Here is a 14,318-nt window from a genome sequence, read left to right as displayed (position 1 = left end):
AAATAGCTGGTTCTGTGAGCCCGTGGCAGTCCAAACACAATCACCAAGTGCCATCCAGAAAGAATGGCCTTGAGAGGCATTGTAAATCCCAGAGCCCAGACCTTGAGCCCAAGGCTAGGGCACTCAGAGCAAAGGCATTTGCTAAGAGGAGCTGATGCTTTCTTTCCTAAAGAATGTGAAGGTAAAAGAGTCAAAACTTGGAGATTAGGGAGAAAGTTTAGGAAATGTACCCAACTATTTGCTTTATTTGGTATTTAAAGTTTTCAAAAAATTTCAGACCCTCCCAGCTATCCTTTCACTACTTCTTTAAAGAGTTCTATTTAAAAACAAAATAATTCATAATTGAGTAGGAAAACCTAACTATAAGAAGTCCCCGCAGGGCCCTAGTTCCCTCAATCTCAGCTTGTGCTGCTGGAGCCAGGAGGAAGTACATGACCTTAACAGTCTTGAAAACCGAATGACAATAGACTTTATGCTTTTTCAGTACAGTTTTGTTTTGTTTTGTTTTTTCCGTTTTTGTTTGGCTGATAAAAATTGCTTTCTGTGTCATAAAGTGGCAGTAGGAACTATTATAATACTGAAGAGATAGAAGTTAGGAAAATAAATTAGATAAAGCACCCTTGAATAAGTTAGTATTTAAAATTTAACAAAGAAGGAAGTCATTTGTTTTCTTAGGTAATGGGAACACGGCAGGTCTGATCTGGAGACTGGTGTTTAAACCTGTGATTTTCTTGTCGCCACTGATTTTGAAACCCTGCTCCATTGTTTGGGGATTGCACAGCTCATTTCTGCATTTTTTCATAAAGACGTTGGAAAAGAAAAGTATCTCACACATTGTCAACTCTTTTTGAAAATAGTAATTACTGACTCAGCTAAGCTGCTCTTCATTTAATTTATTACCTTCTGAGGATTTCTTTACTGATATTTCTCTATTAAAATTTTGATTTGATATTAATATAATGACACCAGAACAAGAAATGGAATTTCAAACCCTTCATCTTCATGGAAAATCCAGTTTGCATTCCTCTGAGGCCTCTTGCCCTGTTGTATGATTAGAAAGCTGTATGTCCGTTCTCTGCTTGTTTTATGGTGATTTGCTGTAACTGTCTTGCATTTACAAAAATGTCTTGTGTTTTGACTCTTCCAGGATCTTAACATTGTCCATCTTATAGATACAAAATTCTGCAGGAATTAGATATTAATAGATATTTCAATACCTTTTTTGAAACGTAGGACTGTTCATGACTGTTCTTAAAGCTTTATTCTGAAGAAACCTCTTATTCTCTGGCTACATAAATGCTAATCCAAGAGACTAGGGATTATCTATCTGTATTATGTGATCAAGATTTTTATGAAGGAATACCTTTGGGAAAAGAGATAGCATGGCTCTGAAGCATTAGTTGGCTATTCGCTTTGTGGTCCCCCCTCCCCCCCCGATATTATTCTCATAATATCCCAGATCGTACGCTTAGGAGAACGAGAAAAGCAGTCCTATGACTTCCATCTTTAGCATGGAGAAGAAACGTCCTACTTTGCCTCTGTCTAGGTTTTTGAGCACTTGCAGACCGATACGTTTTATTTAAAAGACAGTATTTTCCACTCCTTTTTTCATTTTTAAGATTTTATTTATTGATTTGACAGAGAGAGAGCGAGAGAGCACAAGCGGGGGAGAGGGAGAGGGAGAAGCAGGCTCCCTGCTGAGCAAGGAGCCCGATGCGGGGCTCGATCCCAGGACCCTGGGATCATGACCTGAGCCGAAGGCAGACACTTAATCGACTGAGCCACCCAGGCGCCCCAGTATTTTCCACTCTTAAACTGAAACTTGATATGTAACTTTATTATTATTCATAAAAGAGTATTTATTGAGGATTTCTCTGTCCCAAGGACTGTGCTGACTCTTTCATTCCCCCCCCCCCCCGTTACTCTCAGCACCCTCTGAGGGTAGGCACTGTGGTGATCCCCAACTCTCAGTTTGGGGAGTGGATGTTTATGGAGAAACCTTCCCAGGATCACACGGTTCGATTTGTGAGCGGTAGAGACGAGGCGCCAACCCATTTCTGGGTCTCCAGAGCCAAGCTCAACCACTTAAATAGTTTTGCTTAACCAGTTTGAATAAGGGCATGTTTGTCAGGTGATTAGTATAAAAACATTGTTTAAAAATATTTCTCATTTCTTTAATCACTTAGCCCACAATTGCTTGCTTATCTCTTCTTATTGCCAAAAATAGTAATGTTATTTCATATGAGATCTTGTTTCTACTTCAGCCTTATTTTTAAGGAGGGTTTAGCCAAATGTTCCATTCACAAGGCTGACAGTTATTTCTTGATCTAATTTCCTTGTGAAACGACATTGTCTGATTCCAGACTGCAGTGCATATTGTACCCAAAGAAAGGTCCCACATGAGAATCTGTTGAATTAACACAAGTATGTCATAGCCAAAGTCACTTTTAATGTTGACTTTTAGATCTCTTGCTCTCTCATTGTCCCCCAGCCTCCACGCACACAAGCTTGCATGCTGCATACACTAGGGGAGCCTCCATCAGGTGGTTTCAAACTCTTGTGTTCTTGAAATAACTAAATGGTATTATTCAAAAGGCCTTTTGGAAAACTCTTCCCTTATGGTAGGAATAATTAATCAGCAGGGGGAAAGTCAAAATGTTTAAAATCAGCTAGAGGTTTCATTTAAAATGGTGCACTGGATAAGTTAATGTTCTTTCTGGATCTATAGCAAATTAAGTAGTGGTTTTATTTGGTATTTATTGAAGCATTATGTTTTCATATAGTGTCTGCTGTCTGAAATGTTAAAAATACCATTTATATCTCCTTTGCAAAGAAAATTTAATGTTTTCACATATCCGTGGGTTTCTGTTGAATCAACACTGTTAAGTGTTTTGAGAAAAAAATGTAATATTTTATTCTTAGGATAACGTTTCTCCCATTCTCTAGAAATTAATTAGCCCCTTCGTGGTTACCCCAGCCCTGCCCTTCTTTTTTATTACATTTTAAGAAGAGTCTTTTGGTTTTGTCCTTGTATTGCTTAAACATTATTGGTTATTATAACTCAAACTATTATGAAAGCATTCTTAATTTTTAAAGCGATTCTGGTTTTGTTCTCTTAAGTGACTCTCTATCTCTTTTCTCCTAATGAAGCAAATGAAAAAACACCCTTGCCGCCAGTGTGACAAATCTTTCAGCTCCTCACACAGCCTGTGCCGTCACAATCGGATCAAGCACAAAGGCATCAGGAAAGTTTATACCTGCTCGTAAGTCGTGATTTCTAATGTGGGAAGCACAGCGAAAGGAGAAGGCGGGAACTTCTCCTAGATTTTTCATATGTTGCCATTAACTTCCATTTCTCTGCTGTAGTTCATAGATTTTCAGTTTTCGGCTATATTCTGTTTTCTTGAATGGGTTGTAACACTTAAAAAATAGTAAAGTAAACAGCAGTAGCCTCTTGCCTACCCTGTGTACGTTCCTGGGCCCTTACCTGTTGTCCAGAGGTACGTGAGCATTTTGGAGAAGTGATTGATTTGCAGGTGCACATTTGAATGAGATGCTTTTTGGTCACTTTATGCCCAGGGAGTTGCCAACACTCATTGGCAGTTTGATTGTCCAGTTGATTGGTTCAGAGCAGACCCTGATAGGGCCTGGTCATGGAGTCAGTCCTGGCTGGCCTCTCTCTCTAATGCAGAGTGGCCTTTTCTCGGCACACACTTTTGGCTAAGAGACCAAATTCAAGGAATTGAGTGGGCGAGGACGCCGAGTGGATGGTCGAGCCACTCTGGACAGCCACGAGCTCCTTCATTGTATATGAGAATCAGAACTTGTTATAGCCTTGGTGGAAAAGCTTTATCACCCCCTCAACCAGAGCGTGCCTCGGGGCGGGGGTGAATTGATACAACAGGGTTACTTACTGTCAGGCACTTCTCGTAAAAGGGAAGACTAACAGGCACACAAGCCGTGTAGCTGCGTGTATCGTGTGGCATGATCAGAGCAGGGCGCAGGGTATGGTGCGGCTCGGGACGCTCGTGAAGGTTGGCTGTAAGTTTGGCGGGGCTTCGGTGTTCTCGGTTAGCCAGGGAAAGTTTCTCGGGTAGGGAAACTGGGACAGCGACTCTCCTTCGGTGAAACTGAAGCTGGGAGTGATTCTGGTGAGATGAGAACATTCTGTGACTAAGGCCTGCACGTGTGAGACTGCATTGAGAGGATCGGAGAACTTAGAAGGAAGCTCTGGCTGAGAGTCTGGTATGGCTTTGTCCTTCCTCAGCTAGGTTTGTGTATTTCTCTTGGGAGTCACTGTAAGGCCGAGCGATGCTCGGTTGTCCGGCTGGTTTCCTTTATTCTTTGGTGTTGGTGCTGGCTCCCGATGCTGCCCCGTAGCAGGTCTCGAACACAAAATCATCAGGGTGTGGGGCCAGTCATTACAGAATGTCCAGAACCCTTCTGATTCTGCACAAGACCTCGAGGTGCTGTTCACGCTCATTCACTGCAGCGGTTTTCTTATCTGCCTTACAGCGTCCATAGTCACCATGGTCGTTAACTTTTTTCCTTTTGTCCGTTTCATTAAGAAAATGGTGAACCCATATCTTCTAAAGGAAAAACTGTCCATAATCTGCAGGTTTGGGATCCCCCCTCAACACACACACACAAGGTGAAGTGAAAGCTTAAAAGATTGACCTGTTTTGGTGGATGTCTGTTCAGTTTCCTACATTTTAACCCTGTGATACCATGTTTGTGCCTTGGTGAGGAATTTGACGGGGCTAGATACCCTGTCTTCTCTGTTACGGCAGGTGGACAGGAATAACTAACATCCGCGGGAAGGAATCAGGGAGGGACTTTTCTCATCCTAAAGTATCTCTTATGACATAAATTCTGAGAGAACACTGAGTCATTGTAAAGAAAACTTTAGAAATTTGATATTTCTCCATTTAAAAATTAAAGCTCTCTAGAATTATAAATTAAGTAATACCTTAACCAAACCTAGACGAGACATACTCCATCTGAACCGAATTAGGCTGGTCCCATAAGGACACAAAAAAGTGACAGAAAGAAAGCCTTTTACAAAAACCACAAAAATTTTGCTCACAGATTTGGAAACCGCGATCCATAGCGAAACTGCTGTTTCATTGTAGACCGTTGGTATTCATGCGGATCGTCTTGCCCCCCCGGAGCGTCCTGCTGGCTGGGGGAGGCCTCCCCTGACGAGCGTGTCTTGAGCGTGGCTTACTCCCGCAGGCAGGTGACCTCCTTGTCTTTGCTCCACAGACACTGCCCCGAGTCCAGACGCACCTTTACCAAACGGCTGATGCTGGAGAAGCATATCCAGCTCATGCACGGGATCAAGGATCCTGACCTGAAAGAAATGACAGAAGCCACCAATGAGGAGGAACCAGAAATAAAAGAAGATCCCAAGGTCAAACATTGCAGGTGTTCTCTTTACAGTGACATTGTGTTGACTTGCTTTTTCCATTCGTGCTCTTCACTGTAGATTTTTCTAAATCCGATCCTATGCATGAAGGTATAAAATAATAGGTCACCTCCCTTCACGCCGTTCTGATCTTTCATCTTGCTCCTAAAAGGTGTTAAGTTTCTTTTGTCTCTTTCCAGAAACAGCCTGAGGGATCTACTTACGTATATACATTACAGAATTTTGTGTGGACTCCCGTAAACGGTCTCTTAGCCAGAAGGGGTGTAGAAAGCTAGGTTCTTTCTTGTTGGCAGTATATCGGTTGTGAAAGGTACCTAATAAAAATGAAGAGATTCGTCTTCGTTTCACTTTGTAATAGTGAAAAATAAAATCACAAATCTCTGCCTTGTCCTCAGGTCAGTGGGTAGTGAACCTGACTCAGACAACAGTATATATGTTAACCCGTGTATCAGGCATGTGGGTGCCAAGTGCTGTTCGAGGAGGGAGCAGTCCGGCAGACGCTTAGGGAGAGTCTGCTGTCGTCGGCACTGGGCTGCATCTGGAATGTACCTGGGTGACAGCCTGTGTGTGCATTCCCGGAGTGAATCATTGAGTGAATCCTAGTCAGAATACAAGTCCGACAGGAGTCGCATTGAATTGTAATCTTTTCCCCTCGAGTGATGGGGGTGGGGGGTTGGGACGGGATTGAAGAATCTTTGTGCAGGGGCAGCTTCAGGCGCTGTGTGTGAGTGGTGCCCTGTCAACGGGGCAGAAAAGATGGGCCACCGAGCACGGAGGAGGGAGTGTCCCCGCGGCTTGGACTTTCGGGGAGCTGGAAGTGTGAGGGGTCAGACTTAGAAAGCTGGAAAGGAAGGAGAAAAGCATGGCCGGTGGGTGAGCCGTGTGCCGAAGGGGAGTGAGTGTGCAGGGGAGCTCGGCAACTGGACCAGCTGGGGGGCCTTCCAGCGGCTTCCGGGCCAGTCCCAGAAGAGGCGAAGCCCCGACATTTCCCTGCCCGCCCCCCTGCGTCCTCTCTGCACAGCTGCTCGCTCTGCTGCAGCCCCTCCGGCCTCCCTTCGGGCCCCCAGGCCAGCTGCTGCCTGGGCTCCCAGCCTGGACCCCCGCCCTCCCCGCAGCAGGCCTCGGTTCAGGTGCCACGGTCCCCAGGGCCATCCCTGTCTGTGCTGGGCAGCTTCACAAACCCCCCGCCTCCGCGTGCCATCCCCATTCCACGCCTTGCTTTGTTTTCTGGGGGTCCGACCCACGGCGATCTCCTGGCTTGTGGTTTTCCATCCCGCTCCGTCGGAGCCCACATTCCGGGGAGGCGGGGACTCGGTTGTCCGCTCCTGGGCCCCGCGGCTGCCAAGGTGCCTGGGAACGCAGGAGCTCGGGTCCCGTGTGTGGAGCAGGTGAAAGGCGGAGTCCCCGGGGGAGCAGGAGTTGGGGGGGCAGACACGCAGCTGTAGGAAACCCCGAATCCCGAAACCCACAGTCCTCGCTGCCCTCGCAGCTCTGAGGCCCGGGGAGAACCGGGTATGGATCACCCGCGGGGCAGAACCATTTTCACTTGTGTCGTCCGCTTTGTTTTTTTCTCTCCAAGGTTCCCAGCCCCAAGCGGAAGTTGGAAGAACCAGTTTTAGAGTTCAGACCTCCCAGAGGGGCAATTACCCAACCACTGAAAAAGCTGAAGATCAACGTTTTCAAGGTTCACAAATGTGCCGTGTGCGGCTTCACCACCGAAAACCTACTGCAGTTCCACGAACACATCCCTCAACACAAGTCGGACGGCTCCTCCTACCAGTGCCGGGAGTGCGGCCTCTGCTACACGTCGCACGTGTCCCTGTCCAGGCACCTGTTCATCGTGCACAAGCTGAAGGAGCCCCAGCCCGTGTCCAAGCAGAACGGGGCCGGGGAAGAGAACCAGCAGGAGAACAAGCCGAGCCCCGAGGACGAGTCGCCCGACGGCGCGGGGTCAGACCGAAAGTGCAAAGTGTGCGCAAAAACGTTTGAAACTGAAGCTGCCTTAAATGCTCACATGCGGACACACGGCATGGCCTTCATTAAATCCAAGAGAGCGAGCTCAGCCGAGAAATAGCCACAGCCCTTCCGTAAGGAAAATCCCTGTCCACATTGGAAAAAAAGAGACATTTTTGTTACAAAAAGTTTGCAGTATAATAGAGTTAACAGTACTGTCTAGGCTGTTGCAATATATTCTCTCTGAGTGTACCTTCACCTCGTCGTGTATATCCTCGATAAGTATTAAAACAGTATTTGAGTTTAAAAGAGTTTGTATATATTTAAATGAATAACTTTTTATACTCTTTGTTACATGTTTGTATCAGTATTTAGTGGAAAATGTTTTGAGGTTTTATTTTTTTTTTCCTTTTTTTGGTTTTTTGGTGTCTTTTGTTTATTGTTGTTGTTTTTTTTTTCTGGGTTAGAGTTTTTCTTTTTGTACTGTTTCTTTTAAAACAGAGTTCTTAGTAACAGGGGCAGTTCCTGAATTCAAATAAACCATTTTGTATGTTACCGATTTGAATGGGTTACTAATTCCAGGCTAAGATAATGCCTTTTTTAGTGTTTTTAATTTTTAGAATTCACTACATAAATTGTAGGTATTGTGGTCTCAAAAACACTAGGGACTTTTAAGTGTCTTAGCATTACCCTCAACGTGCCTGCTCCGAGTCGGTGAGTGCACCTCGACGTGTCACTGCACCCCAGCACGTGGCGTTTTCTTCCAGGCCACGCCAAACGGTGTTGAAACCAGCCCTGCAGGTAGCTTCTTCCCCAGCGGCGGATTAAAAACTTCGGCCAGAACGCCAGGAAGGAGCGTGCATTTCCCTAATTCCACGGTAGAATGGGGAAGGAAGGGCATTCCAAAGGGAGAACCCAGAGGCCGGTGGTTTTCTGGGCGGATTTTGCAAGGCTGGCCGAAAGAGCACAAGGTCAAGTCACAAAAGGGCTGGACTACTATAAAAGTCACACATCTGTAGTTAGACCAACAGATTTCTACAGTCGAGTATTTTGTCATGTAATTTATTAACTCTTACCAAGACACAACTAAAAATATCAAGTATTTCTCTGGCTCTTGACAGGAAAAAAAAAAAAAAAGAAATCACAGTTGACTTAACCCTTTGCTGTCTAAAGAGTTGGCGTTTCCTGTTCTGGGTGCTACTGCCAAACGTTCTGGTACTTGGAGTTGGAATGCACAACTTCTGCCACCGACCTATCAATGCAGCAAGTGCGGGTCGCGATTGGCCGGGCGGTCACGCACTGAGCCACCAGGCTTCAGTTCGGTCGTTTCAATAAGTATCTTCAATATCAGGAGTTCTGCTTCATCGAAACGCAGCAGGGCTGCTGCTCTGTCCCTTCCGTTTATAGTTCTCTGGGAGAGTTCTCTATTTTTCAGTTTTTGGTTTTTTTGTGTTTTCTTTGGCATTTTATATCTTGTATTTATCCCTAAAACATGTTTTGTACTTTTTTTTTTTTTTTAAAGAAAAGAAATTCATTTGTGTATATATAGATACTTGCATGATATACTGTAGTCAACGTTCGGTTCCTCAAAAGGTCTTGCTGCTGTCAGGTGTTATGCACTACATCCGTCATAACTGTATTAAACACATTTCATGTGTAAATAAACGTGGGACATTAGCCCTTGTGCTTTTGTGAGAGTTATTGATGGTGGGTTCTGACATCTCCGTGAAGTTGAGGAAGTGATTAATGGCAGGGACAGGCTACAGGATATTGCAGAATTCTTCCCCCCTCCCTCCCCCCCGAAGAACGGCGTATTCGTTCTCATGAGCAATCAGCTCTTCTGTCACTTTCTCGTCAACTCCCATCAATTCATGGGCATAATGCAAGGGCGTGATAAAGTATTCCTACACTTGAAATTCAATTGCTGTTACTTGTTATATTTATACTTGTATTACTCTAAGTTGTATTCATAGCACTTTCATGTGTTTCTGCATTTTAACCTTGCAATAAACCTGTGTGGTGGGCTGCACGGGTCTTAAAATAGTCTAGTTTTACAGTTGAGGAAGCTGAGCTCAGATTCAGTTCTTTGCCTAAGCCCTCACAGTGGGTAAATGGCTTTGCGTATTAGAATCCAGATATTCTTGCTCTAAATCTTAGTGCTCGCTCTATGTGTTTATGTACATATTGACAAATACTCATTTATTCAACAAATAAAAAGTATGTGCAAAACACGATACTAGAATTTTTGTTTGTGGCACTATGGCTTTTATCAGTTAAAGTGAAAGTCGCTCTACTCTTAAGTACCCAGAAATGCTTGCCAGTATAAAGTTAGCATCCATAAATGCTCAGTTGAGCATCCAAGAAAGTTTCAAAGAATGCCCTGAGATCCAAAATGAAGAAGAAATTGAAATCCAGAGTAGAAAAACAGCACACAAGGCTGTCGCCCTGGGAGGAAACCTGGATGGTTCAACTGGAGAGAGAATTGGTGAACTGGAAGATAGGTCGTGAAGAAATTACCTGGAATACAGCACAGAGGTAAGGAGATGAAATCTATGGAAGAAATTAGAAGTCAAAAAGGACAAAATAACAGGATTCATAGCCATTCCAGAAAGAGGGAACAGAACAGAAAGAGGCCATGTGGAAAATTCTTAGCCATTAGTGAAAGACGTGAATACTTGGGTTGACTTGGTTGAGTGCTGAGCAGAAATCCACAGTGGAACTTGTGTGAGTTCTACCCATTCTTCACTAGTGGTGGATCTAGATGGAATTGCGGATGTGAGCACTTGAGAAACATCTATTCAGACCAAAGGCAGAAATTGGGGCATGCTCCATGAATTCTTAGGAAGCCCGTTTCTTATGTTGAGTGAGCTGAGGCTTACAGCGTAGGCTCAGGCCAACATGTAAAAAGCCTTGAATGATGGACTAGGGTTTGTACTCCGATAGAGATGAGTTATTTGGACGGGGGAGTGATAGAACCAGACTAGTCGGTGGCAGTATTTAGGATGGAAGGTGGGGGAGTGTATCAATCAGGACAGGTTAATCTGTGGTTACAACCCTAAATCTTAGTGTCTTAAAACAGCAAGGCTTATCTCTTGGTCACATTTGATGTTCATTGTCGGTTGACTGGAGACACAGCTCCAAATCCCCTTGTCCCCTTCCTCCCACTGTCACAGAAAATTGCTGGCTCCTCTGGCAAAGGGAAAGTGCAATTAAATGCTCTTGGCTAGAAGTGACAGATGTCACTCTTTACAGTTCATTGGCCAAAACCAGTCCCATGATCCTACCTCCTCACAAGGAGCCTGGAAGTACAATCCTACAATGTGCCCAGAAGACGAAGGCTGCACATATTTGAGCAGCATAAACGGCCGTCACAGTCATAACGTTTAAATTGGTAAAGATGTGGTGCTCGCCCAGCCATGGTCTTTAGGTAAACTTAACCCAGGGTGGTGAGAGTAGGCCTGGAAAGAAGCTGTGGTTGTAGGGGGCATTTCAGAAGTAGTACCAAGAGGATTCCATGCTGTGGGACACAGAGAAGAGGAATCTGACTTCTTAAGGTGATTTCTTAGAATTTTTTTTCAAGGTTTAGATGACTTAAATAGAAATAGAAATAGGAAAGTCAAGATTATAGCTAATTTTGGGGAAGTTTGCACTTCAGACATGCATTCAAGATACGTTTTTGCTGGAGGATGTGGTTGGATGGTTTTATTTTATCAATAATTGAGTTAACAGTAATGCATAAAGAAGAACACCAACAAGGGGATGAAGACTATGACAATGAGAAAAAGGAAGATGTTGGCTCAGACTACATGGTGTAGACCACTTCTTCCTCCCAAACACATTTTCTGACAATTCTTGGCTCCTACTTTAGTAAGTACTCCAAAGAACAACTGTTCCATCCAGGTCAGTGGGCTTGTGAGTTCCGTCCCTCTGGCCAACAGGGAAATTGACGGTAGGAATCTTTGGCCAAGATGAATATAATATTTCATGTTAATGTATTCGTCATCCTGTGAGCACTGTTTGTTTTTTTTTTTTCTTTTAATGCCTAAGTGGAAGGGGGCAAAAAGGAAAATGTGTTTGAAGAATTGCATAAAATAAGATTTAATGGAACCATTTGTCTCTCCCAAAGAATGGTCTGAGAATAACGAGGGATATGCTAAATGTGGAAAGCTGCTTGTGACATTTATAAATGTTACACAAAAGACACAGTCACTTGGGAATCAGATGCTGGAAGGGTCCCCTATTGGAGCTCTTAAGTCTAAACGTACATTTTCTACATAAGGAAACTGGATTTTGTTTCCTTAAAAACTTGGCTCCTACTTTATACAATTCACTCCTTGCTTACATTGACCCTTGACTCTTCTTTGTTTACTTTGAGTTTCTTACAATTAGGAACCTCATATCCCTCAAGAGCTCATTGTAAACTTTTGGGATAGGACAGTGGGAACTTACGTCTCTGCAAAGAGCCTCTTTCTGCTGCTAGGAGCTTCTAGACTAGCCAGTTGTAATTCCGTTGTCACTGATACCCCCAAAACTTTTTTAAATTTTAATTAATTATTTATTTATTTGACAGAGAGCATGAGCAAGAGGAGAGGAGCAAGGGGAGAGGCAGAAGCAGGGAGCCCGATGAGGGACTCGATCCCAGAACCCTGGGATCATGACCTGAGCTGAAGGCAGATGCTTAACCAACTGAGCCACCCAGGCGCCCCTCTTATTTTTTTTCAAGATTTTATTATTTATTTGAGAGACAGAGCAAGCATGAACAGGGAGTTGGGGCACAGAGAGAGGGAGAAGCAGACTCTCAGATGAGCAGGGAGCCCCATGCGGGGCTCCATCCCAGGACCCTGAGACCATGACCCAAGCTGAAGGCAGATGCTTAACCAACTGAGCCACCCAGACACCCCACAAATCTCTTATTTTGAATAGCCCAGCCTTGGTCCACATGATTTGGCTGTGAGGCTCAATCTGAAACCTGGCTACTGTCAGTCTTCCCTATAAAATAGAACATTCTCTTTTCACCTCTATTTTTCCCTTCTACTGTCCCGGTAGATTTCGATGAACATTTTCCTGGACCCAATACATTGGATGATACAACTTCCATCATTTTGGCCTGTTTTTTTTCTGGGAATTTGCTCATTTATATTCACTGCCTTCATTGGAAAGGTAGATCTGGGAGTGCCCAGCATTAGATCCTTTATGAATGAGGGTCCTAGCAGGACACAACCAGCGCATTAAGAAAGGTTTCACTTCAAAGAAATTCAGGAAGGGACTGTTACAGAAGTGCCAACTGGGAACAAGTGATAGCAAGGCATCCAGGGACTTAGCGATGGTGGGGAGCCCTTAAGCACCCTCAGGCCTGCTGAAAAGGGGGTGGGGGGCACCTAGAGCCATGGAACGGCCTCGATCAGAGCTGTGGTAAAGCCAGGAGGGTGTAGGATGGAAATGATAGGGAAGCTGTCTCGACACCCTCAAAGATCTCCTGCCCTCACCTCCCACTGGTCAAAGCCAAATAAAAGCAAGAGGACAAGAAAGTCCCAGTGATCTCTCCTATCAGTGTGCTGGGCACAGAGCAGGACAGAGCAGGATGCATGAAGGATCCGGGCTACGGAGACATAATGATCATAGATACCTGGTACATGATTTCGGAAGCACCTGCTGTATACTTGTTTCATTGGCCACATGCATTTTACGCCCTATAGGCTGGCCCTTAGCTGCAGCGGAGTCCTTTGGATTCCACATTTACTTTTTCTTTCTAATTGCTTCTCCAGGTTTATCCTGGAATTATACCCCTCCCTTAGTGGTTATTTTTACCTAAGGAAACAGAGTAGCGTTTCCCAGAAAATATTCTTTGCTAGTTTCCAAATTCAACTTACGAGGTTAGTTCTGACTCAAAACAGCACTATTTATAATGTCTCACAGTATTTAAAGGAACTGATTATTCAATTTGCTTTGCTATTTTATCGCAAGCTGCTTATCCTGGGGCTTTTCTTATAGTTATAATTGTAAATTACACTACCGCGGCAGTTCTGTTTCTAAAACAGTCCGTTGCAAGACTATGTATTTATCTAGGGGAGTGCTATAATTACAGTCCACCGTCACACCTCTAACTCAGTTCCAGAAAGGGTGGGTTCAGTCCAAGAGTAATTTTCTGACCTTCAGGTCAAGTTTAATTGGATTGGTTATTTCTGGAGAATAAATTTTTTTTTTTTTTTAAGAATAAGGAAAACATAGATCTGCTGATTGGAGAGGACAGTGTGATGTTGACAAGAGTCAGGAGAAAGCAGAGTTGCATGTGTCAAAGGGAACGACCCTGTCTTGGAAAGGGTAGAAGATGTGTCTCGAAGTAGGGATAATGGACATTTATTCTTGGTTTTGTCAGTTCTGCATCTGACCCCTTTCCAGGGTTGGGGAGTCTGCCATGGCTTGAGTCTCCGCAAGAGACGGGTCTTGCCTCCTACTCCGGAAACCAGAAGCTCACTCTGACCCCCAGCAGCCGACCCTCAGGGATGGGGTGGCCACAACGATGCTCCTGCTTTGACTCTCAAGCGAAAGACACAAAGAAGCAGGGACATTTTGAATTTACTCATTCTGGTGGCCTGGTGGCAATGACACTCCTCGGCATCTCTCTGCACCGGAAAATCGGTCTGCCTTCAAGGAACCACTGAACTGTTTGGGATCCGGGCAGCGCCCACATCATGGTGGGACACTTCAAAGCTTAGACTCTCGCTTCCCTCTGTGTAAGACACCATCGAAGCAGTGTGACAGTGTCAGTTACTCTAGAAGAGACTTAACCAAGGGAGACACCAGTGCGGGCCTGTCCATAGCCATGTAGACCCCAGCCGACCTTCTGTCCTCACGTCCTGCCTCATCTCCCTCGCCCCCAAGCTGTTCCTGTCACACCCTGTTCCCATCCCTTCACTGGGCCTGGCCCTGGCTCTTT

At 44.6% G+C, this 14,318-nt stretch overlaps 1 protein-coding gene across 14 annotated transcripts in view; it reads left to right on the top strand.

Moving 5' to 3' along the window:
* Positions 1–9,060, top strand: part of ZNF532 (zinc finger protein 532) — a 107,583-nt gene extending 98,523 nt beyond the window's left edge. For 10 of the 14 annotated variants that reach the window (XM_032422906.1, XM_032422903.1, XM_032422904.1 and 7 more), the window contains 3 exons: positions 3,151–3,263; positions 5,266–5,413; positions 7,008–7,502. In XM_032422906.1, the coding sequence (XP_032278797.1) occupies positions 3,151–3,263; positions 5,266–5,413; positions 7,008–7,502 (756 nt within the window). Of the gene's footprint in view, positions 1–3,150; positions 3,264–5,265; positions 5,414–7,007 lie in introns of all 14 variants that reach the window. The other 4 variants (XM_032422909.1, XM_032422908.1, XM_032422894.1 and 1 more) reach the window with 2 other exon arrangements.
* Positions 9,061–14,318: the final 5,258 nt, after the last annotated feature.

The sequence above is a fragment of the Phoca vitulina genome, unplaced genomic scaffold (assembly GCF_004348235.1).
Source record: "Phoca vitulina isolate PV1807 unplaced genomic scaffold, GSC_HSeal_1.0 scaffold27, whole genome shotgun sequence".
Taxonomy (NCBI): domain Eukaryota; kingdom Metazoa; phylum Chordata; class Mammalia; order Carnivora; family Phocidae; genus Phoca; species Phoca vitulina.
The sequence above is the reverse complement of the archived record's forward strand: the minus strand, read 5'-3'. Positions and strand labels throughout refer to the sequence as shown.